Raw genomic sequence first — 25,581 nt, forward strand, 5'->3', positions numbered from 1 at the left:
TAGTTGGGTGTTCTTGGGGGGGAGGGGCTACTTTTATTGACCTGTCTTCTGCCACCAAAATGCTGACTAAACTGCTGTGTCTTGATAGCACATCCTGAACTGGGTAGAATGATTTTTTTTTTTAAAGATCATTTTAGTTATTCTAGTTCCTGGATTCTCCATACATGTTTAGAGTGTTTATAATACTGAAGATTATAATAAAAATTCACCTGTCAATCAATTCCTAGAGAACTGCCATTACTGCTACAGTGGTGAGTGTAAGTCACAGATTCGCTGCATCTTCAAGCATCTGGCTCTTTGAACACTTTCATCAGCATTTTGTAGCTTACCATCTAGATCCTGGATGAATTTGCTAGACCAGTCCCAGGATTTCATCATTTTTGAGAGATAACATGAATATTTTTAAAAAACCATTTAGCTGCTGGTTGTTTTTGCGAGCACGTAGAGATTTGATTAATTCTTGCACATTCCCATGTCTCCTTACTTCCCTTCTATGTCAGAGTTCTTTTATTGTGAATAGGGAACAATTATCTATGTATATGCGTGCATACCCATGTGAGTTGCTGTGTACCACGGGCATACAGGTGCTGTTGAAGGAGTGAGGAGCGCCTAATGTGAATGCTAGAAACTGAACCCAGGTCCTCTGCAATAGGACTAAGTACTCTCTCTGCCGAGCCATCTCTCCAACCCCTGGATGCTAATTTTTATCAAATTGCTTTTCTCAGTCAACTGCATTTCTAGTGTGGAGCCCACTTACTTATTCATCATACATTGCTAGGTTTTTTTTCCCCCTGTGGCTAAATTGGATTTTCTAATATTTTGTTGAAGATTTTGACACCTACATTTTAGGATGTATTGGCCAGTGACACTCTTAAATTATACTGTCTTTATCTGGTTTGATATTATTGTGTCACTGGCCTGGTAAAGCAAGTTAAAAATGCATGTGTGGTCGGGCGTGGTGGTTTGCTCTTTCATACGGCACCTCCTGTGTGGTTGTCTGTGTCAAGATAAAGCTGAATATCTCCTTCCCAGCCACTGGGAAATTAGGGCATTCCTGGACTGACAGATATACTGTGCTAAATTAACTGGCTCAGGGGGACTTTCAGTTTTCCTGTAACTGGCAATTTTTCTGCCTTCTGCTGGGGGCTATCTGCTGATGTCCAGGGGCATTTTTTTTTTTATCAACACAACTTGGAGGAAGATACTACTGGCATCTGATAGGTAAATAGGGATATTGTCAACAAATACGCATGACAGCCTGCCCTCTTCTTCCAAAAGTAACTATCCATCCAATGTGTTAGTGGTCTTGAAGTGAGTGAATCCTGTACTGCATCATTGCTGGCTTTCTGTCTGCCACATACGTTCATTCATTCACTATAGCTGTACTGACATCTGCCATTGTAACTGAGTCCTGTGTGAAAGCACTTTCTCTGAAGGTGCGGGGTCATGTACATAGAAACTTTATTTTTCAGTCATACAGATGTTAAGGTTGTGATGCCTTCTTAGTGAATCAGTCCTGGTTGGTGGCAAAGTCTCCTGTTATCTCCACTCATTTTCTCTCCCTGGGGTCCACTGGGTTCGGCACCGTTGGATCATGTGACAGTTCCTGTCCTCGTGGCTGCAGCTAAATGCCTAGCCAAAAGCAGCTTCCAGGTGGGAGGCTTCACTCTGGCTCCCGGATCTGGAGTTGCAGTCCATCCCAGCAGGAAGGCCTGTCTGTGGGATCGGCATCTCCAAATATCAGGAAGTAGAGGGAGGACTTGGCCCCACACAGCTAGCTGGCTTTCTCCTTTTCCACTTTTACTTGTTCTGAGACTGCTCATGGGAAAGTGGCCCACCCCTGGTTCAGGGAGGCCCCTCCCCACTCAGTTAATCCTCTCTGCAGGAGCCCCCAGGGACACACCCAGAGGTGTGCCTCACTAATGCCCTGGGTGCTTCTTAACCCAATCAGGTTGACGGTGACAGTGGAAATGAACAGCATCATCACAGTGCATCTGTCTTTCTAAGAACCCTTTATTGAAGTGTTTTCCTTTGTGGTTCTTAAACAGCTGGACACACCAGGATGCCATCCCGCTGTTCTCTAAAATGCACAGCAGCACTGCTCATGACTATTGCAGGCTGCGATGGGAACCCCCCCACACACACACACACATGCCTCTTACAGAAATGCAGAGGGTTTTGCAGCTCAGACCAGCCATGCTTGTCAGGAAACCTCATAGATCATCACAGTAAGCATGCTGCCATCCTCTGTTGTTTTCTGTTTCTATCTCTGGGTAGTTCCCTGAAGACTGAGGATCAGGATAGAGGCGGGAATGTACTCTGCAGTCTGAGTCTGTGTGTTCTGAATGGTCACTGAAATCCATGGACCTTCCTAATGAATGGTTTCCTTAGCATTGCCACAACAGTCTAGTCGGGTTTGGTTTTGTTTGTTTGGAAAGACCCAGGAGGTTGATATTAGAGGTCAGACAGACAGAGCACTGACTTTCCTGCCAGTTTGTCTTAGGCTCATGACTTGATCTTGTGATCAAGCCTAAATGTCCTGGAAGAGGTGGCTGATGCTGACTAACTCTGTATAGGTACTGACCTAGTTACATTGTTGTGTTTGGACTATGTATCTTATTGGTAGGATGCAGTTCATTTATATTTTCCCTCCATTTTGACAAATCTATTTTTAATTACTTTATTTATACCACTTACATTTAATGTAAGTACTGATATGTTTAGAGATAAGTATACTATTTCATTTCTTTACTCTTGTTCTCTCAACTTTTTGTTTCTATTTTTTTTCTGCCTCTTTTTGGTTATTTGAACTTTGTTTTATTCTATTTCAATTTGCCCATTGCATTATCATTACATACACACACACACACACACACACACACACACACACACACACACCCTGAATCTTTGTATCTTCTTGGCTGTCCTAAGATTGCAACAGACATACTTAACTTTTCACAGATGACTTGGATTCACCACTTTACCACATCAAGTGGTCCATAGAAGCACTGATATGATCTCGGTTCTGTTCCTCACCAAAAGGTGTGATAATATTTGCTTTCAGCCCTCAATTTTTTTAAATACCAGAATGATTCTCTCTTATTTGGAACCCCTCAACTTCATTCTCCAACAAGGTAAGAATCCTTACATGTCACTCCAACCACAGTCCTTGTCTTAGTTGGGGTTTCTGTTGCTGTGAAGAGACACTATGACCATAGCAACTCTTATAAGGAAAAGATTTAACTGAGGTGGCTTGCTTACAGTTCAGAGGGTCAGTCCATTATCATTATGGTGGGATGTGGCAGTGTGCAGCCAGATACAGTGAAGAGAAGGAGCTGAGTGAGTCCTACATTTTGCAGGCAACAGGAGGTGGTCTGAGACTCTAGGCGGTAGCTTGAGCATAGGAGACCTCAAAGCCCACCTCCACAGTGACACACTTCCTCCAACAAGATCACACCTACTCCAACAAGGTCACACCTTCTAATAGTGCCGCTCCTTTGGGGGTTATTGTCTTTCAAACCACCACAGTCCTAGCAGCTTATCTTTTAGTCTCTCATGTAACCATGTCTGGATTTCTCCTTGCCTCCAGACAAGCCCTTTTCTGGACCTTACTAAACTCTAGGTACCTCTGGGCTTGAAAAGTGTGTTTTTTTTTCTTGTCAATCAGTCATGAACTGTCCCAGAGAATTTCTTTGTATTTTGGAGCGGCAGCAATAGGATTGGATAAAAATGTTCTCAGTTGAACATGTGGTTGCTGACTATATGGTGTTGACCTTGTGCAATGCTTGAACCCGACAATCATTTAGGTCTTTGGAAAGGAGGGGGAGGAAGATGAATATTCTTTAGAATGCTTCCCTCTCGCATACTACATCTTCTCTTAATATGTGCAGCCCTGATGTGTGACAGCCTTCATGGCCTCATACATCTCCTTACAACATGCATTTTATTCCTAAACAGTACAGATGACACATACTTTTCTATGTCTTTTAACTAAATAGGATGACTTTTTGCACACAGAACAAGATATTTGAAAATCAAGACAGGGTGCTCCATACTAGGGCAGATGGGTCATGAAACACAAGATTGGGGCTGCAGCTGGTAATGAATAGCCAAGAGTGATTTAAGTCATGACTGGGAGATGTCAGTGGCAATGGACTTGAACCATCCCTATGGTTGGGCTAGGCATTCAGAACACTGTTCACAAGTCAAAGGCATTTCTGAGGGCATATTATCTTCCCATATTCACTGCCTTTCTGTGATGGAAGTGTGATTCTCAACCAGAGACGAGGAAGCAGAGCTTGAGAAAGCAGAGCTGCACAGTGTACAGGAGTCACAGAGCCAGTGTGCGTAGGGCTGACACAGCCCCTTCACTCTGGACATCAGACTGGGGGCCATCTAACATCTTGTCCTAGATATGGATTTTGGGGACAGAGAGTCAGGATTCAAATCCCAGTTCTGGTCTTTTCCAATCCTGTGACCTTAGCTGACCTGGGCAAGCCTGGGGCAATTGTGAACCAAACTCACATCTATGCAGCACTTCATACTATGCTTTCGTTGCTGGCGTGTCCACACTGCATGTTGTCCCCATTTCCAAGTCAGTGTTAGAAACCACATTTTGCAAATGAGGGCGGGAGCTTGAAAAAGACTGGAAAGGTGTTACTGCATGGGAAATGGAAAATAATTACCAGTCTACTTTCTGTTTTAACTCCAGAGCAGGTGTTTTGAACCATTCTGTTTTATAATATTGTTAGGGACGCTTTAGTAAGGGGTGAGCCTTTCCCCTAAAACAAAAAGAAAAAGAAAAAACAACCAGTGCCTGCTCTTCCAGTCCCTGCCCCCCACCACCAAAGATTCAAGAATCGCAATTTACATAATTGTATAATTTTTAAAAGCCAGATTATTGTTTTGGGCATAACCAAAATCCCTTCCACTTTTTTGAAAGCGTCCTATGCAGGGGTTGTGGCCATGCATGAGAAACAGCAGGTGGTGCCAGATGACAGGTGGTGTGGGAGCCGTCCCCGGTGGGAGGCGCGAGCAGGCGAGCAGGCTGGCAGCTGCCTAGATCTTCTCTGAGCGCTGGCGCCTCCTCGCTCTCAGAAGCTCCGGATCCAGGCACGCGAGGGCTGCTTTTTCAGCGCCGCGAGCTCAGGCTGTGGAGGGAGGACTCCTGTTTGTCCTCCTCCTCTACATATTGGCTTGACTCTGCTCTGACCCCCCACCAGTGCTGCACAGTAAGTAGGCATTTGTTTTTGTTGCCCAGCCTCCTCCCAGCCCTTACCACCCTGTCATCCCCACAACAACCCCGTTCTGTCTAATTATGTCCCACCCGCAGGATTGACAGGGGAAATTCAGTTGTGCTGGGCTTTTGAGGGTGGGGTGAAAGCAATGCTTGACTTCAAAGGAAGCTGGAGAGAAATAAATGTGATTTGTTTATTTAGTTGGCAATCTTGCAATATGGGGGCTGCTAACTTTCCATGAAAAAAAAAAAAGCCCTTGGCTATTGAGGAAATGGAGGTATTGCATGGCTGAATAACGAGATCAGGTTCAACACAGCCTCTTTCTGATTTAGAAACCGGGATCTCATGTACAATCTACATATTATGTAAAAAAAAAAAGGGGGGGGTACAGTGAGAGATATTGAATGCATTTAATTGTGTTTTAGACATCAGGGAAGAAAAGGCAAAATAGCAATGTGGGTGGTGAGGTAAAAATGTATCCTACTGCAGGGGACCCGGAATAATGGAATTTCCTTTTGTGCAGAAAACAAGCCTGCCAGTGAGGTTCTGGGGATACGTTAGCCATGGTGTCTTGGTATTTTTGAGCTCTTTTTTTTTTTTTTTTTAAATGAAGGTCTGAGATTTTTTTTTCTTTTTTTACTGCTTCCTAATTTGAGGGTTGGTGAACTCGGTGGACAGTTGGCACACTCTGCTGGTTAATGAAGTTTCCTTGGACAATGGGAATCATGTCAGGAAATGTAGTGGGAGATTGATGGCTATCACCAGATTGGAGGCTGCTGGATGGAGGGGCTGAAGTGAACTGTTTTCAGCCCCTCACATTCCTGCTGTAACCAGAATCCTGCTGCTTGCCTTAGGTCTGGGAAAAAAAGCAGAAGTATGGTGAAGCTGAACAGCAACCCTGGAGAGAAGGGGGCCAAGCCGCCTTCGGTGGAGGACGGCTTCCAGACGGTTCCTCTCATCACGCCCTTGGAGGTTAATCATTTACAGCTGTCTGCTCCCGAGAAGGTAATAGGGGATCTCCCTTCCCTTGTCCCCCAGTTTACCCCAACTCAAGATCCCAAGCAGCAAAAGATTTTACCTCTTCAAACCCTTTCGTTCTCCCAACCAATAAATAGGCTCCCTTCCTTAGAAAATAGTCTATCCAGGATGGGATATCTCTTGTGTTATTGTAGATTTACGGTGTTTGTTCATATCTACATATACAGGCAAGCAAATTAATGTTTTCTTGTTAAGATTTTATTATGGCAGGTGAATACATATAAGCTTCTACATGGTGATGAAGATTAAAAAAAAAAGCGTGTCTTAATTTTCTTGAGGTGTTTCAGAAATGGATTGGTATAGATAGGAAGGCAGAGACCTGGACTCAGTCCCACAGCTCTCTGTTTGCACCTGCTAAGGTCGCCCCTGTACTAGGAGTTGGTTATAAAAAGACGAAGTTACAAAACCCTTCTTCAGATGAACACAGTGCATCGTGGTAAATACTGGACCCAGGCATCACAAAGGGAGGGGAGGGGCAGGGAGGGGAGCGGGAAGCCAGAGAGGTGAGCTGCAGAGGACAAGATCCACACCAGAGTTTTGAAGGTGAGTAAAGCTTTATAGGTTTGGGGAGGGGAAAGGTATTTAAGGCAAAGACAAAAGCGAATGTAGAGGGTGTGGGAAGCTCCCGGGGACAGTGTGGTGTGGCTGCAGGAGAATGTCTAGGGAGACGAGGCTGGGAAGCAGCCTCGGGCTGATGGCGCATCTCCTGACGGAAGAGCAGGGGTGGCAGAGGGATGTCATCCCACAGACATAGGTAGGAGAGTGTGTGTGAGGTCTGCCAGAGAGTAGAAGGCTTTAGGGGGTGAGCTATTGCTCACTGTGAGAGGTTTGCAGGTAAATGACCCTGCCCCCCAGGCTGGAGATGGAACAATGGATCATTCCATCCATTCGATTGTCTTCATTGGCATCTCCAGGAGGGCATTGTGCGTCTTAACCACTGGGCTCCATCCAATCGATGAAGAGGAACTGAATCCAGATAAAGAGCTGGCTGATTGACTGGGGCTGAGTCATTTGTTTTGAAAGCACAGAGGTTTTTGATTGAAGAATGTGTCAGGGTGGGTGGTAAAAATAAAGAGTTGTTGAGCTAGCCTGAGAAACTAACAAAGCCTTTTAGAAAGAGCTTTGAACATGCAATGGCCGCTAAAGAAATATGAAGAGATGGTCCTGAGAACTCGCCTCAGGCCCATCAGACACACTCGGTTTTTTACTTCATATTAGAAACACTGAACGATTTAGGAACTCCTATTATTGAGGTCACCCCCTGCCCAGAGCAATTCTGTCAGAATCTCTAGGATGAGACCCAGTCATCAGCATAAACGCAGTCTCCCCAGATGAACCCCATGTGTGGCCAAAGTCAAGCAGCTCTTAACACACATGGGAGTCTGGGATTCTGAACTCACATTATAAACCAAAGCTTGGGATGGTCCAAACACACGGAAAGACTAAATGGGAATGTTTGGACCAGAATCCAGGCATCTATGGAGGTTTCAAAGGAAAAGACATTGTCTTGAGGTTCCTCGAGTTAGTGGCCACATGTATGTGTCTGAGAGATGTATGACAAAAAGGGACAGTGGGAAGGCCACCTCCCTGCAGCCTTCCACACAGTTGCAGGCCATCTAGAGAACAGTGTGCCCTCTCTCCCTTTACTCGCCTAACTCCCTCAGAGAGTTCTTTTCTCACACTGAGCAACGAGCCCACACATATCAGGAAGTCAGCCTAAGTCAGCCTAAGGCTCTTGGTAGTGTGTGCCTAAAGATGCCGAGTCCCTGAAGAGGAACACCGCATAGTCCCTTTGGGGCTCCTAGCAGACTCTTCCCACCAGGTGGGTGTTAGGTTCCCCTTCTGTGGAACAAGGAAACTCCTACCTCAGGTTGTCAGAACAAAATCAGATACGCCCTCAGATGCCAAGTGGCACAGAGCCAAGAACAGAAGAGTAATTAACATGTTCAAGTGCTTTATAAAACGCCAAGCACACTCACACACACTCACACTCACACATACACACACACACACACACACACACACACACACACACTCTTTTTACTTCAGTCTTGCACTAGTAAATAGACCCTGGTAAGGCAATAGCTATTTTGATCCAGTGTTTAAAGAGACTCAAATATAGACTGGTAATGTAACTTCTCAAAGCAAAGTTGATAAAGCATCTGGATGTAGAACCTGGGTGGTGGTGTTCCAGAACCTTCCACTTCAGGAACAAGGAGTGAACTCGGTCTGTGAGTCCTCAGATTTGATCTCTGTTCTAACTCAGTCAGGAACCCACCATACAGATCAACCGTCTCTGAGGTCTGCACCTTCTCTGAGTGGGGAATTTTCTCAGTGGTTTTCTGTGCTGATACACTGAGACTGTATTACTGTTTGTTGCACCTTTGCAGGAGGTTAGACCTGTGTATCATACATAGGCAAGTGCTCTACCATTGAGCTGTATCTCCAGGGCAGATTTTATGGTCTTTACAAAAGCAAACACATTCCCCCTCCCTCCCCCCCCACCCCACCCACCCACCCTAACAGCAGAACAAACGTGTTAAAGGTGAATTTCAATCCAGAGGCTGGCTTCTCTAAATGATAGCTATCATCACAGACTAGAAGGAACTTTTCAGCCCGCTTCAAATCCTTATTTCTCCTTTTACTGACATCCTCCTAGCTAAGCTCTGAGGAGTTTCTTCCTTCCGTCCTTCGGTCCTTCCTTCCTTTCTTTTTCTGTTCGTTCTTCCTTCCTTCCTCCTTTCTTCGTTTTTGTTTTCATTTTGTCTTTTGAGACAGCATCTCTCTGTGTAGCCTTGGCTGTCCTGGAACTCCCTATGTAGATTAGGTTGGCCTCAAATTCACAGAGATCCCCTTGCCCCTGCCTCCCAAGTGCTGGGATTAAAAGGAGTGAGCCACTGTGCTGGGCTCACTGACAAGTTCCTCAAACTACCTCAGCCTCAGTCTCTTTATCTGTGAAGTGGGGATAGCAGTGGACTTCACAGGAGGCTAAGAGAGGCGGGGGGTGTGGGGGGGTGATGGGAGCCCTTTGATTAGATTCCCGTGGAACAGTGTTGGAAGCTTAGATTCCTGTGGAACAGTGTTGGAAGCTAAGATCATATCAGGAAAATTACTTGCACCCTGTGTTAAATCATGGTTTTCCCTTTGGAAACTCCAAGACATGAAGTGTGCTCACAGGTAACATGGAAAACCATCTTTCAATCTGTCCACTGGACACTTGAGTATTGTGACATATAAGCATTAGAAACCCCTTTCAAGGGGGCTGGCAAGATGACTCAGTACTTAAGAACAATTTCTGCTCTTGCAAAGGACTCGAGTTTGGGTCCCAGAACCCACATTAGGCAGCTTACAATCACCTGTATCTCCAGTCCCAGAGGGATCTGACACTCTCTTCTGGCCTCTATGGGTACACAGACGCACACACCTGTGCACATCACACACGCACTGCATACACACCAGGAGAGAAAGAAAGGGAGGGAGGAAGGAGGGAGGGAGGGAGGGAGGGAGGGAGGGAGGGAGGGAGGGAGGAAGGAAGGAAGGAAGGAAGGAAGGAAGGAAGAAGAAAGAGACTTTGACAGCCTAATGGGAAGAATGGATGACACCTTAGTCTATTTCCTTTCTTTTTTTTCTAGATATTTTCATTATTCCTTGAGAATTTCATGCATGTATGAAATGTATTTTGATCACACACCCCCATTTTCATTCCAGCTCCTCCCAGACCTCTCCAAGATGATTCCTCACACCTCCATGCTCTCCTCTTCCTCTTTTTTAAATAGCCCAGATTCCAGTTATGTTGTCCACATGCACAGGGGTGGGAGGCCATTCACTGAGGGCACAGGGGACCTACTAGTAGCCCTGCCCACAAGGAAAAAGTGACTCCCTCCTCCAGCAACCACCAACTGCCAGTCCCACTCAGCTGTGGATGGGGTTCATGAGCCCCTTTCTCATCCATGCTGGAGTCTTGCTTGGTCTGTTTTCTGTTGTCATAACAGAAACCGGGGCTAGATACTCTGTAAAGGAACGAGCTGCACCTAGTTTTCCAGACTGGAGGTCCAGAAGGCACAGTGCCAGCCATGGCTGGGTCTGGGACATGGCCGGGACATCATGCTGGGAGCATGTGGGAGAGAGAGAGCTCAATCATATGGTGAGACAGGAAACAAGAGACTCACTTGGTTCTCTGAGGACTTAGCTGCTCTCCCAGAAGAACCACAGTCAGTCCTTCTGAAGGACAGTACCTCCAGTGACATCATTATCTTTCACTAGACCCCACCTCTTAAAGGTTCCAGATCTCTCAACATAGCTCTCCTGAGGTCCCAGTTCCTGCACATGGTCCTTGGGGAGGCACTCAAACTATGTCCAAACCATAGCAGTAGGCCTGTCTGAAGGCATACTCTGGGTCCCACAGGACATTCCTGTCTGTTACTTAGCTCATCTTCCAGAAGCCCCATGGGGTAGACTTTAGTGTACACATTTCACCAATGAGGAAACCAAGGTCAGTGAAGAGACATATCTAAATACCACAGACAAAAAGTAGAATGCCAGGGTTGATGCCCTCTAGAAGAATAGCCTTCCCCAAATGCCAACAAAGCACACACAGAAACCAGGGCTCAGGTCCACGGAGCAGCATATGTAAATATCACAAGCAAGGAGTAGAATGCAGGATTGGAAGCCTAGTGTACCTGGCACCCCAACTTTCTCCTGCAATTTTCCATGCTCTCCAAGATACTGACTCCACTCCGCCCTCAGCATGTCCTTCTCAGATGTGCTGGTTGGATAGGGCAGTGTGCATCTTTCAAAGCCAAATTCCAACAGAAGGTCCCTTGGACATTTTCCCCGACCACCATCAAGTATAGGTTATAACATTCACACTAAAAGCTATTCATTCCTCTATCCATTCACCCACCCAGAAAATCTGTGCTCAGCTAAGTGTACATGGTCATGAAAAGACAGGGAGCAGTGTGGCGGGAGATGATAAGAGATGGGGAGACAAGAGATGAGAATGAGGAGGTGAGCATCAGGTAGACCCCAGCATGAGGAAGTTTAGTTCAGGAAGGCAGTGGGATCTGGAGTCCTATTCAATGAGGTTTATGCTGGAGGCTGTGGGCCACCTATGGACAATGGACAGGGTCAGTCCCATGATGCCTCCTACGAAAGTTTCTCTTCACTTCCATTCATTCTCCTAGGGAACATTGGAACAGTTAACGGTAGAGGTGGCCAGGCTCCCTAAAGGTACAGTGAAAAGAGAGGGGAAAAGCAGAAGCAGGAGCCTGACCAGAAGTCACAGCTGTGGCATGAAGCAACGGTGTTATTGGGACCGGGACCATGGAAATAGTAGCTAGGTGAATTCTCACCGAGACCTGGTGCCAAGGTGGCTTGAGGAGAATTGATTCTGGCTCTGCTGCATTTGGCCACTTAGCCTGAGGTCACTGACTGCTTGAACAGCTTTAGTCCTGCCACACAGCAGAAAGAGGACATTTTTTAAAAATAAGGCTCCCTCTTCTGTGTTTAAAATTGGTTTTCACTTCTTCACCAGATGTGTGGGGAAATAGACTCAAAACCAAACAGGCAAGTGTCCTCTGGGTTATGGGAAGAAGCTCCTGAGAAGCTGGTGTGGTGGTTTGAGTGAGAATGGCCCCCATAGGCTCATATATTTGAATTCTTGACCCTCAGTTGGTGGAACTGTTTGGGAAGGATTAGGAGGTGTGGCCTTGTTGGAGGAGGTGTGTTACTGGGGGCCAAGCTTGTAAGTTTCAAAAACCCATGCCATTCCCAGTTAGTGCTCTCTCTCTCCCTCCCCCTCCCTCCCTCCCTCTCCCTCCCTCCCTCTTTCTCTTTCCCTCCCTCTTTCTCTCTCTTTCCCTCCCTCCATCTCCCTCCCTCTCTCTCCCTTCCTCTCTCCCTCCCTCCCTCCCTGCTTATACATGAGGTGTAAGCTCTGGCTACTGCTCCAGTACCATGCCTGCCCCCCTGCTGGCACGCTCTCCAACAAAATACAGTCACGGACTCACCCTCTGAAACTCTAAACCCCAGTAAACTCTCTCCCTCTCTCTTCTATAAGTTACCTGGGTCATGGTGTCTCTTCACAGTGCTAGAAAGGTAACTAAGACAACTGGGACACCTAGTTCTCCTCTGGGACCTTCTCAGGGCGAAGAAACAGGTGTCCTGTGAGGTTTTGACCCATGATTCCCACTTTGCAAATGCAGAAGTGGGTTTAGAGAACAGACCCAAAGCAAGCTGCAGCCGAACTCTGTACACAGATAACCTAGAGACGCCTGCAGGTGCATGGCAGAGCCATCGAAAGCAGGCCACAGACAGACACGCCCACCTCAGCAAAGCCCCAAGTCAGTCACGTGCCCTTTCCTTCCCTCTAATTGTTAGGTCTTCGTGAGTCTTGGGGATGGGTGGCTCACGTGCGTTTAGGAGGAGAGGAATAGAAAGATTCTGAGATCAGTTATTGGCATCTGCCATGCTTCAAAGTTTGGGAAAGAATGGAATTCATGGTAGAGCATGTGCACTCCATAATCCTAGAGAGCTGGGTTCAAATCTTTGCCAAGCTGCTTGCCTGCTGTGAGGCTTCACACGGGTTGTTCAGCCACTCCGGGCTTCTGTTGTTGGGGCTGTAAGGTGGACACAATGCCCGCCTAACAGCTTACTATCAGAGGAAAAAAATGTGACAAGTATCTAAGGGGCCTCGGGCATGACACAGAGACGGTCCATTGACCCATTTTCCTTCCTTTCCTGAACATTCAGAATGTGTCACCTAACGTGGTGTGTTGTGAAGACTGTAAAAGAGAATGGTGAACTTTGAGCACCAGGGCTGGTAGAGACGGGACTCACACAGGGCAGACCTGGAAGGACCCTGGCCAGAGGTGGGGACACAGACCCAGGGACTGTGTGCCTTGCCCCAGCCTTCCTACCTTCCTTTTCTCCTTGAGAAAGGTCAGTCTCTCCCCAGGGAGCAGCACCACACTGCTCAGGACAGCCTCCCCAGACCCCTGCTCTGCAGAGAGGCTCCCATAGGCTCCTGAGCTTCCCCACACTGGGTGAAGCTCAGGCAGTGCCTGCAAATAGATTAAGAAAGGTTCACTCGGTAAACATAAAGATTCTCTGTCATTTAAAAACACAGCAACTTTAAACAACAACCAAAAATTCGATGATGTTCATGTTGGTAAGTTTTGGAAAAACAGTCTCCATATCTCAGTACATGCTTCTTTGAATGTTAAATTGAGTGATTTAATCTTTTCCGTTCTTACTTTTTAAGTTAGCAGATAGAGGCAAGGGTCTCACTGCGACCCTTCCATGCACACGTCTTCGTATTTTGTTTTTATTCATTCCCTACTGTCTTCCCCCAGCCTGCCCCCTCCCCTGCTAACTCCCTCCTCCCTCTAGTCTAAGACCTCTCTTTTGCTTTTTTGTTTTTATTTTATTTTTATTTTATGTTTTGCCTGCATATATTTCTGGGCACCATGGTGTGCCTGGTACCCATGGAGACCAGAAGAGGATGTCAGGTCCCCTGGAACTGGAATCATAGACAGTTGTGAGCTGCCATGTGGGTGCTAGGAAATTACCCCCCAGTTCCCTGTTTTATTTAATTTAATTTAATTAATTAATTAATTAATTTATTTATTTATTTGGCCTTTCAAGACAGGATTTCTTTCTGTTCTGTTCTGTTTTGTTTCGAGACAGGGTTTCTCTGTGTAACAGCTCTGGCTGTCCTGGAACTCACTCTGTAGACCAGGCTGGCCTCGAACTTACAGAAATCCTCCTGCCTCTCTGTCTGGAGAGTACTGGGGTTAAGGGTGTGCACCACCACTGCCTGGCTAACCCCAGTCCTCTTGAAGAGCAGCCAGTGCTCTTAACCACTGAGCCACCTCTCCAGTCCTCCCCTGCCTACACTCTACCATCTGTTCTGTAGCTCCCCTCTCCCCATTCCTCCCCCCCCCCCCCCCCCCCCCGTTAGATGTTAGATTCTTTCTTCTTGCTCCTAATACATTCTTGTTGGCTGCAGAACTTAATGCAGTGTTTCAGTGAACATATGACATTGTTTATAAAGTTAAACTGACTACATCACCTAGCTTTTGTGCTTCTTCTTGGTAGGAATGTATCCTATGAGCATAATTTCTTTTCAGTTATGCAATGTCCTATGAATATTACCAAAATATGGGAATGATTTGGACTATTGAGGAGAAAGGGTTAGTTAACTGTATGCTGATATAAAATGGGAAACACTGAGCAACTATCATGAGGATGAGGCGGAGACATTTGGGGGAAAGAGGCAATTGTGGCTTGCTCCATGAGAACATATTCTAATGTGGTCTCACATATAAAAACGATGTGCATAAATTCTAGTCTCTTTTTTATGTTTCCTTGGTTCTTAAAAACTGAACATATTTCTGGAGCAAAAAAAAATGTGATTTTGAAATTATGTGTGTGTGGTAGGGGTTGGGGGGGGGATGCACATGTGTGCCAGGCTCTCCAAGGCCAGAGGAAGGCACTGGCTCCTCCAAAGCTGGAGTTACAGATGCCGTGAAGCAGCTGATATGGGTGCTGGGGACCAAACTCTGGGCCTCTGCAGGAACAGTAGGTGCTCTCAGACACTAAGCAGTCTTTCTGGCCCCCAAAGTGTGATGCAGTACACCATAAAATACACACAATGGAATATTATTTAGCCATAAGAGATTAAAATCTTGTCGTTTTTGACAACCCGAACAGTCTTAGAGGAAACGGTATGTGTGCTTTGATTGCTAAAGGCTTGAGAAATGGGAGTGGTATTGACGGGGGCATTTGAAGACTGCAGTCTGTGGCTTTCAGTTTTGTAACTTAGGTTTGCAAAAGGCACTCCCATTTCACCAAAGGGGAAGCAGCGTGGGCAAGCTGCTGTGACTTCTTCTCTTCCACTTGGGTGAGTCTCTGTAGAGTGTTATTCAGCTGGGAGCTGAGGCATGATTTGAGGCAGTACTGGCCACACTTGCCTCATATTTTGTCTCTAAGATAGCAAAGGCCTGGCAAAGAAAAGTGCCCTGGAAAGAGCCCAGACGTGCGTGGCAGCTTCATATTAGCCTTCTGTGTTTTGACTCATCGTACTGTGTGATGTGAGCCAAATGCCTCCCTCCTCTCAACTCCAGTCTCGCGGTGTGAAATTGATGGGGCCCTGTAGACTGCCACTAGCTCTCTGGGCACTGGCATCTGGCCTGTGCCCTCTACCCCATCTCAGCTTTCAGGATCCCAGGGGAGGATCTAACCCAAGGAGAACATGTGAGGTGAGGAGCAAGATCTGAGGGAGGACTCAGCCCCCATCTGGCCCTCTTCCGGCCTCCTTTCCTCTTGCAGCAGGTTTGTGGGGCCCTGGTAGCATCCAATGCCCTCAGGACCAGAATGTGTGAGGTGGCACCTGCCTTGATTCAGCGATGCCTCTAGCAACTATGTGAGGGTTGTGGTCTCAGCCCCCTCTGGGCCTCCCTTTCTTCCGTCAAGTGCGGATGCTCACCCACCCCAGGGTTCATGAGACGGCTGAAGTTCAGGACCACAGGCTTTTGGCGCAATGCCAAGCACCTCGTGCTACCTCGAAAGGGTGGCGTTGACTGGCAGGGTGGCACAGGCTTTTAATCCCCGTCACTGGAGCTAAAATTCTGCAACTGGAAAATAGGAAAGCTAACGATTATTTTAAGGAAGAGACTCAAGGACAGGAAGAGAAGATGAAATTTAAAGGAGAAGCCGGCCGGTGGTGGTACACGCCTTTAATCCCAGCACTCAGGAGGCAGAGGCAGGTGGATCTCTGTGAGTTCAAGGCCAGCCTGGTCTACAGAGCGAGTTCCAGGACAGCCAGGGCTACACAGAGAAACCCTGTCTTGAAAAATCAAAAAAAGAAAGAAAAGAAAAAAGGAAAAAGAAAAACCAAAGACAGAAGAAAGGAAGAAAGAAAATTAAAGCAGCCCTCCTCGGTGCATCCCCAGAGTGGAGAGCACCTGATGTGCCCACAGCAGCCCTCCTGCGGCAGGGATGAGCTGTGACTACTGTGAAGGTCTATTTTTGGCTCATGCAAGTCCAACTCATAAGAACACAATCTTGCTCCTTGTCAGCGCTTCTGGGCCTTCGTTTATTGTTCCTGCCAGTCCCGGGGACGCGCCATGTGGGGACTTCTTCATTATTGATAATTCAGGGAAGTAGTATTTTAAATTTTTATGATCTGCACTTTGAGCCATCTGAACCACCATGGATGATCTGGCCTTGCTGGTGAGGTGGGGCCAGGGGGACAAGCATCCTTTGGGAATGAATAATTTATCCCATTTTCCCAGTGTCAGTTATATTAAATTATATTCCTCACATTAACAGCTTGAAGGGACAGTGGGGCCCCAGTGTGTCAACAGGAGAAAAAAAACAATGACTTTGTCTACACCCACAGTATTTAAAACACTGGAGCCTCATTTTTTAAATGTCTGTAAACCTTTTAATAATCAAAAGGCTAGGACAATTGTTTTTTTCATTCCTCTCCACCCCCACCTCTACCCCATTTCTTTTTACAAACCAAGTTAAGGCAGTCAGGGCTCTGTCTCTCTGTTTAAATGGGCAGGGGCGGGCGGTTATCCTTTCTTTCCAAAATATCTCTCCCTCCCTCCCTCCCTCCCTCCCTCCCTCCCTCCCTCCCTCCCTCCCTCCTTCCCTCCCTCCGCCAAGACAGAGGGAACAGTTTCCGGTTCCACTCCACAGGAGCAAAGCACCGGGCTTCCTGGTGCCACCCCGACAGCAGCCCAAACCCTGTAACTTCGGAGGCGGGGCTTTCCAGTTCTGACCCCACCACAGCTCCTTCCCTTTGGCTGGGCTCTCCTCCAGCACTGAACACCCAGGAGGCTACCAGGTTGTTAACCATCCTTCTTCAGCTCCTCATGCCCTTAGGGCCGCCTCTCTAAGGTGCTTAGAGTGACCTTCTCAGCCTCTGCCTGTCCCTCCAACTTCATCTCTGTCACTCCCCTTGTGACCCTGTTCTCCAGACACTCAGAGATTCCTCTCCAGGGTTCTGCCAGGTGTCAGCCTCCTGCGTGTCTTTGCCAGTGTGTGCTCCTCCCTCCATCTAGAAAGATCATTTCTTTGGGTCTAGGGAGACAGGAATGAAAGCAAAGGAACACATCTAGAGCCAAATTTAGGGAGAGGTAAAGGGGGTGCAAGGGAGTAGAACTAGATAAATGTGTTCATTTGAGGATGTTCTGGACAGATGGCAGCTAGAACAAATGAATTGATGGAATGGATTTGGGAACAGAAGGGAAGGAATGGGTCATAGAGTCCTGCATTTGATCTGAAATAAACAACGATGTTGTCTTGGTTAGAGGTTCCATTGCTGTGCTGGAACACCATGACCAACAACAACTTGGGCAGGAGAGGGTTTATTGTATCTTATAGCTCATGGTCCATTATTCAGGGAAGTTAGGACAGGAACTCACCACAGAAACTGATGTAGAGGCCATGGAGGAGTGCTGATTTCTGGCCTGCTCTTCATGGCTTGCTCAGCCTCTTTTCTTACAGCATTAGGACCACATGCTTCAGGCTGGCACCATCCACAGTGAGCTGGACCCTCCCACATTAGTCATTAATCAAGAAAATGCCCCCACAGGCCAGTCTGGTGGGAGCATCTTCTCAATTAAGTTCCCTCTTCCCAAATGACCTAGCTTGTCTCGAATTGAAGTAAAACTGGCCAGCACAGTATGAATAATGCTATTTTCAAGGCCAGATTCTATAGGCATGAGAGTGTAGGGTAGAGAAGAAAGGTGAAGCAGAGCCCTGCAGCTTGAACGTGGCCATGGTAAATGTGGGTGTGTGGATCCGAGAGAAAGCATCCTACCAGCTGAGTGAGTCTCAGTGAGCTGAGCAGAGGTGTCACTGAGAGTCATAAGAACGGAAGATGCACACCATGATGGCATGAGTGGGGACACACAGGCCTGGGCACATGCAAGGACCGAGAATAGAGAAGAACTTGCTCTGTAAAGTCCCAATGTCATCCTAGAATGAAGAGGCTGGATGGAAGGGAAGAGGCCAGAGGCTGAAAGCTGAGGAGGGCTGATCAGAGCAGACAAGGGAGCAGCAAGTCTCGAGTAGAAGCGAGACAGCCAGGCCCGTGGCACTCAATAGGACTGCTTCAGAATAAACCGTCTGGTAGGAAGATATCCTAAGTCAGAAGTGCATACAACCCGTGTAGCATCCTGTGTGGCCTAGCTTAGCAGCACAGTGCTCTGTGGCATTCTTTATTCACTCTGTTGACACCGGCCTCTGGTCGCACCAGCCAAAAGATCTAGCCTGGGAAAGACCAGAATGCAAACTTCCAATTCAGTTTCCATTGACTGTGTAAAGCTGATGACTCCTGAGTGGAACCATGGTACGCCAGAGAACTCTGAACTCAGGATGGGGGTGGCACACTGGCTACTTGCTCCGGGCAGAAGGGCCTAGCCAGACTTGGGTCTCTAAGGTAATCTCTTGTGGTGACCTTGAATACTCTACAGCAGCCTTGGAGAAAGGAACAGATGAGGGATGCTTGCATACTATCCCTTGGCCAGTCCCTGAAGCTGAAATAAAATCAAATTGTTTTCATTAGAAAAATTACCCAGGGCACGTGGAACATTTCATCAGCATATAGAGAAGAACAAGATACCAATGACAGGCTCTGGCCCCAACACTGCCCCAGCTCTGCACCTCCAAGGGAGATATGTGCATAGTTAAAACATATGTCTTCTGTAGTGGTCAAGTTAATTACATGTTAGGTCCACGCTTAGGTGAAGACATCCGTGAAATCGCACAGTGTCTAAAAAGCCTGCTGGGGTCTGATTTCTTGTGTTTGACGTGGTCTCTGTGGGACTTACCATGGCCTTGTGATGTTGCCCTGCAGCGCTCCCGTCCTAACAGCTGCAGGGCATCCATCCTCCTGTTGGACATGTTTGGCATGTTCCTATTTTGGGACCACTGTGAATGAGTCTTCTCTGGACCCTCTTGGTTATCTTTCATTGGCTCTTTTATGCTTTTTCAGATGACTTGTGGATCCGTGTACGTCTAGTTAGTGTTTGGTCATCTCACAGAAGTCTGAGAACTCTTATTCATTTTTGTGGGTTCTCTTGGAACGCATTTGTATCAAACATAAAACTTTTAGTCTCCAACATCAGAAAACCCACACACCAAAATGGATGAAAGCCTAAAAAGGACAAATTTTTCCCTATAACTGCAGAGTTCAGCATGGGTCCAGCTTTGGACAAAGTGTGGTCCCGGAGATGGGATGTTCTCGGGCCTGGCTGCACTCCCTGGCTGCATCTGTCTTCATGTGTTGTCCTTGTTCTCCTCCTGGTTATTCTTGGCGTAGCAACAATTGCTACCTCAGTGCTGGAGCTTAAGTCCCTACTGCATCATGCAGGGAAAAACACCACCTCCGAGAATGCATGGAAACCAAGGGGGCTTCTTCCCACAAGGCCATAGTCAGTGCTGCCGCGTACCAAATGCGTCCAAACCAAGCGACATGCTGATGATGCTAAGATTCCCTGGTTGGTTGGATCTAACTAGAGACCATCGTGGTCATTAAGTGGGGAGATGACACTCCACCAGACCACAAGTAGGGCAGGGTGAGTGAGCTCCTGAGAGGAACCAGGGAGCTTCTGACTCAGGAAGGAAAGAGAAACTAGAGAAGCAACCTCAAAGCGCTCAACATGACAGCGGAATATAGGTCCTTTCTCATTTACGGCAAATGACAAGAAGGGTTTTATGCTTTATCAGGGATCTGGGAAGGGCGTTTATAACACAGAGAGGCAGCAAGAAGGACTCAAATGCTCCCTCACCTCCGGCATCCGAGCAAAGCCTAGTCTAGGCTGATAGCCACAAGGGGAGATGGGATGGGACTAAGCCAGTAGGTGAGGAGTAGGTCCCGGCATGTGAGAAGGTGAACTAGCTTCCGGCAGCTGCTGCCTTGAGCCAAAGCAAATTCATCACCCAAGAGTTTTTCTAAGTTAGTCTTAGCATAGCCAGGTGGTAGTTGGCCCATTCTCATCTGTCGCTGGATCCTCATCCAAGCTCACTTGAGCTGTTGGATGAATTCCGTTCCTTGTGGTTGCAGGACTGAAATTCTTGTTTTTCTTGTTGGCTGTCAGTGCTGGCTCGCCCTCCGGTCCTGGCTGCGTGGCCCTGTCACAGCATGTTAGGGTCTCTTGTCAAGGCCAGTAGATGGTCTTTTCCCCTTCTCCGGGGTTTTATGACATTGTTCAATCGTGGGAGGGGCCTCTGTGAAGCAGTGTGTAAAAAGAACCTAAAAACAGAACCGCAGGAGCACACCCCCCCACACCCCCCCACACCCCCACCCCCCCACCCCCCGCAGAACAGGAAAACCCCATCTATGAAGGTACCGGGCTCAGGCTGCCATCAGGAATAGCGAGGGCTCAGTGCTTTGTGGAGTAGCACCAAACACCCCCCCCCCCCCCCCGAACAGTAATGGGTGCTCCGTTTAGTATAAGACAGGGAAAGCATGAAGGGTTGGGGGGATGGCCAGGGGTCTGTAGCTTCGGGTGGGACCTCACAGCTCGGCCAGTTTCTGTGTTGATCACAGTGCCTTAATCCTTGGCAATAATTACAAATTATTCGTCAGGTTTCTTTTTCTCCTACTCAGCCCACGAAGTGGGGTGGAGGTCCATAAGTGCCTTGTGAGGTGAGCAGTACAGCTTCGTAAAATATGCTGCCAAAATAGATTTCAGAGAAGTGAGATGATGCAATGGGCTGAACAAATGCCTTCATTTTCCTGTGCAAATCCCCAAATTTTATTACAACTAAGAATTTGTGCAAAGGATTAACCAGTAGGTTATTAATCATAACTTGTTTCTATAACCCAGACTTTGGAAATGGCCTAAACATTGACCAACTGAAGATTGGTGGCAGATAAACTTTAGAGTCAGCAGGACCTTGGTGTAAATGCCAGCATTATTAGGGCAACGTCTTTGTGACCTTAGGCAAGTTAGTAACCTTCGAACTACAGTTTCCTCATTTATAAAACAAAGCAATTCCGGTCTTGTAATCTATCCTATTTGAATTACTAGATAGAATAGCCTATCAAATCATTACTAGGAGGATAAGGTATAATGAATGTGTGGTGTCTCTGTGTACAATTGGTAAAAGTAAATAAATAACTTTTAATTTAAAAAAAAAGTCATCTGTAGGCCAGTGAGACGGCTCAGCAGATAAAGGCACCTGCGGCCAAACCCGAGTTCAGTCCCCAGGTGGGAGGAGAGTGCTGACTCCCGCTAGTTGTCCCCTGACCTCCACAAAATGTCACTGCCTGGACATGACCTCCCCAAATAAACATAATTAAAAACATGTAAATATCAGCTGCAGTGTACGTGTATAGTGAAGCACACTACATCAAAAGAAGATGCCATGTTCAGGGCACGGCAAAGCCATTCCAAACAGGATTCCACAGCATCTGCAGCCACCTGCCCTGGGCTGTCAACAGCCAATCACGGATCAAGGAGGCTCTCAGGGAGGCCTTTACTACTGGCTGTTCGACTACTGGTTACTGGTGGATTCTGGGAATGGGACAGCCATCATCTTCAGTTGTGGATCAAACACTGAGCCCTTCAGAATCCAGTGGCCAGTCCCAGGCCCGTGGCCACACACATGGTCCTGGTTAAAATAAGTGGTGACAAAAGAAAAGACGTGAATGTGGGGAAGGGACTATGACAGGGTCATGCAAAGGGGAGGGAGAAAGACTAGGCAGAATATGCTACGTCCATTTACGGAATTGTCAAAGAACACGTTTAGTCAAGACGGAGAAGACGAAAGGGCAAATGAAAGGTTGAGAGTGTTACTGAGTGTGGTAGAGCGCTTGCTGAGCAGCTGTTGGACTCTGAGTTACAGCCCTAATACACACACACACACACACACACACACACACACACACACGCACGCACGCGCACACACATGCACACGCACGCGCACACACACACACACACACACACACACGCGCGCGCGCGCGCGCACACACACACGCATGCGCGCACACACGCACACACACACGCACGCACACGCACACGCACACGCGTGCACACACACTTGTTTACACTGGCAAGTGGAAAACCAGAAGAGAACGTTGAATTGCCTGGTCAAGGTGGCCTATAAACCCCGTGATCTACGACTCCCCTCTGTCAAAGCAGGGTGTGCATCATGGACAGCAATAGCCACAATGCGCACAAACATCTGGAGAGGGATAATCAACATCTTCACCATGCTTGCTGGGATGGGGGTCTGGGGGTCATTTGAATGTTTTCTTGTGTGCTTAGAAGGGGGCTCATCACCCCTGCTGTCCCTGAGATGGGGAGCAAGTTCCGGTGGCTAGAGGGAAGGAGGGAGGGAGGGAGAAGCCTGTCTCTGTGCTGATGGTGGCCTGTCTCCGCAGGTTATCGTGAAGACAAGAACAGAGTACCAGCCGGAACAGAGGAGCAAAGGGAAGTTCCGAGTGCCCAAGATTGCTGAATTTACGGTCAGTTCCTCGGCAGGGTGACAAGAAGGGGGAATGGTGGCCCTTGCTGGTGGCGCAGGGACATTGTGGGGGAGGAGAGGCCCCTTCAGGAGGGACTCTGGAAGTCACATGTCTCTGTCACTGAGGTTCATCACGGGACAAGAGTTCCTCCCAGGCTCCTGGGTTCCCACAGATTTGATGACTGAGAAAGGCTGTCTACAGACTCTCATTCTTTCTTGCTGTTTTCTTCCTGCGTTTTTCATTACAGTTCAGGAGATGTGACAGGAACCTGTGAGGAAAGGCAAATTTTAGTCAGAGGCTTTGGCCATACCGCACAGAAAACAGAGGGAAAGAGAAGGTGATAGATACAAAGCAGTGGGTTGTGTTGTTGTTGTGTTGTTGTTGTTGTTGAGGGGGTGGAGTCACTAGGAATGGGCAGAGCTGCAAACATGCTGTGTGCAGGTGACAGGGGAAGCTGAGGTTAGTGCCTGGGATGTTGCTGGGGAACTGACAGGAAGGGGAAGCCAGCAGTCAGCAGGAACAACGAGGGTGCTGTGGACTGAGCGAGCATAGCTTGTGCAAAGGCCCTGAGGCTGCGGGAATATTTACAGCAATAGGAACAAGGGCGGTGAGGCTGTGCTCTAGGAAAGGGAAGGGAGAAAGAGATAAATCAGATGTGGGTGGGATGCAGACAGTCTCGGCTCTCGCGGACCATGTGGATGAACCTTAGGTTGTGTGTTGAAAGCTATAGGAAGCCTCTGAAGGACAGTAAGTAGAGGAGAGGTGTGACTGAATTTGGGTCTTAGAAAAATTGCATCATCTTTCACATAATGATGTGTGGTGGGCAAGAATTTAAATGGGAGACTGTTAGGCTACTATAATTGTCCAAGTAAAAATCAACAAGGACAGTAAATGGGTAGCGGAGAAAGCAGCCCCCAAGACCGGAAGGCTGCGTGTGTGAGCCTGGCTGCTGGCTCCCTGGCAGAGGCGGCACTGTTCATATACTGTCCCCTTAGCTTCTGCTGTGCAGTGTGGACCTAGTGGCCGTGGGACTGGCTCCTGCTGAGTGTGGCTACCTGCAGGAATGAGCACAGAGGTCTGACGGGGAAGCAGGGATCACAGTGAGGATACGGACATATCTGGCCTTGGCTCGAAGTTGACTTGTCCTGGGAGCAGAGTTCACAACAAAAATGCCCAGAGTCACACGTAAGAATATTTACAGTAGAGCTATATATAAAATCAAACTATTAGACGAGGTTAGACCTTCTACCTTCCTCTTGATTCCATAAATTAAACCACATCTCTATAATAGACTGTTTTACAAATTGTCAAGGTTTACATTTCAGGCTGGCAAAATGGCTCAGCAGGTGGCAGGCATGGAGATCTAAGTTCGACTCTTAGTACCCACATAAAGGAGAGACAACTCCGTAGAGTTGTCCTCTGGTCGCCCACGCTTGCCTTGGCGCAGAGACAGACAGACAGACAGACAGACAGACAGACAGACAGACAGACAGAGGGAGAGGATGGTTGAACCCTCCTTTAATGAAAGGAGAACTGTGGCTCAGAGAAATGATTCACTCTGCTGGCCCAGCGACGCAGTGTCAAAGCCAGAGTCCGAGCTGGGCCTGTTTGGCCTTTCTGTCCAGCTGTGCCCCGGCAGTTGACACTGCAGATGGAGCAGAAATGAGTCAGCTGGGAGAAGAACCAGGGCGGCTCTGCCAGGGTCCAGGCCTGTGGAAGGCCCCTCGCGCAGTCTGGCCCAGTTGGCGGGTCAGTGCTGGAAGAAGAGGCTTGTGGGTGCCCTAGCAGCCCTTTGTGAGCCCCCACTGTCAGGTGTAGGTGGGGACAAGCCCTGCCTTTCGGAACAAAAGGGGTGGGGTGGGGTGAAGCGAATTCTCATTTGCTTATGTAAAGCTTGAAGTGTTAATTAGCCCGGTTTGCAGCTTTCTTCAGAGAGCTTCCTCTGGGCTTTGTAGAGGATGCATCTGCTGGCTGCAGGGTAGGGCAGGGGGAGGGGGAGGAGGCTGTGTGGTAATTAAGAAGAGTCTGAGGGTCTTCCATGAGTAAGCTCAGTGGGGCTCAGGGATCCACCAAGGCTGCTGTGGGAGCAAAATCATGAAACTTAGTTTTGCCTGGGAAAGGAGAACAGGACCCGAGGGGTACCTTCCAAGTAGGCAAGAGGCTGGGAAGATGTTCTGAGCCTGGAGCCATGGTGGGTGGAGGAGGTGGCCTTGCATCCTTTAGGTGTGTCTGGAGCTATGGATGGAGACTTCATCTGGAGAAACAGAGCATCATTTACAGATAGCCTTCGAGAGCTTGGTGCTGACAAACATGGCACCCCTCATCCCCACCCCCATCCCCACTCTCACCCCCGCCCCACCCCTTGCACACTGTTTTTCTAACTCTGAAGAGGTTCTTGCAGTCATTGCAAGAAGCTTGAAGAGTGTCCTCAGGCTAACATGAGCAAATCCTTCCTTCCTGAGCCCTGGGATCTAAAGTGCCTTTGCTACAGAGTGTAATGATGTTCTAGAGAGTTCTGATACTGTGGCCATGGTGCTGCTGTGGAAAGCGCTGGTGTACGGATGGACTGGTACTCTGGAGGAGCTGGTGCTGTAGAAGTTGATTGCATTGAGGAATGGGTGTCCCAGATGTGGTGTTCTGGGGGGCTCTGGTGCTGGGAACATGGAGGCATCTGATGCCTATAGGACAGTGGTTGCATGAAGGGGTTTGGTGCTAGGGGAGGTGCTGGTGGCACAGGAGGTAGTGGCACTTTGGAAGGACCGGAGTTCAAGAGGAAGGTCCTGGTGGGGAAGAGGGCCCTGGGCTATGAGATGATGA

General features: G+C 47.9%; 1 protein-coding gene across 1 annotated transcript in view; it reads left to right on the forward strand.

Annotated features, from left to right (window-relative positions):
- Positions 1 to 4,785: 4,785 nt before the first annotated feature.
- Positions 4,786 to 25,581, forward strand: part of Nsg2 (neuronal vesicle trafficking associated 2) — a 60,258-nt gene continuing 39,462 nt past the window's right edge. The window contains exons 1-3 of the mRNA XM_006978860.4: positions 4,786 to 5,231; positions 6,092 to 6,242; positions 22,681 to 22,764. Coding sequence (XP_006978922.1) covers positions 6,114 to 6,242; positions 22,681 to 22,764 — 213 coding nt within the window. The 5' untranslated portion in view covers positions 4,786 to 5,231; positions 6,092 to 6,113. The remainder of the gene's footprint in view (positions 5,232 to 6,091; positions 6,243 to 22,680; positions 22,765 to 25,581) is intronic.

The sequence above is a fragment of the Peromyscus maniculatus genome, chromosome 8 (genome assembly GCF_049852395.1).
Source record: "Peromyscus maniculatus bairdii isolate BWxNUB_F1_BW_parent chromosome 8, HU_Pman_BW_mat_3.1, whole genome shotgun sequence".
NCBI classification, from domain to species: domain Eukaryota; kingdom Metazoa; phylum Chordata; class Mammalia; order Rodentia; family Cricetidae; genus Peromyscus; species Peromyscus maniculatus.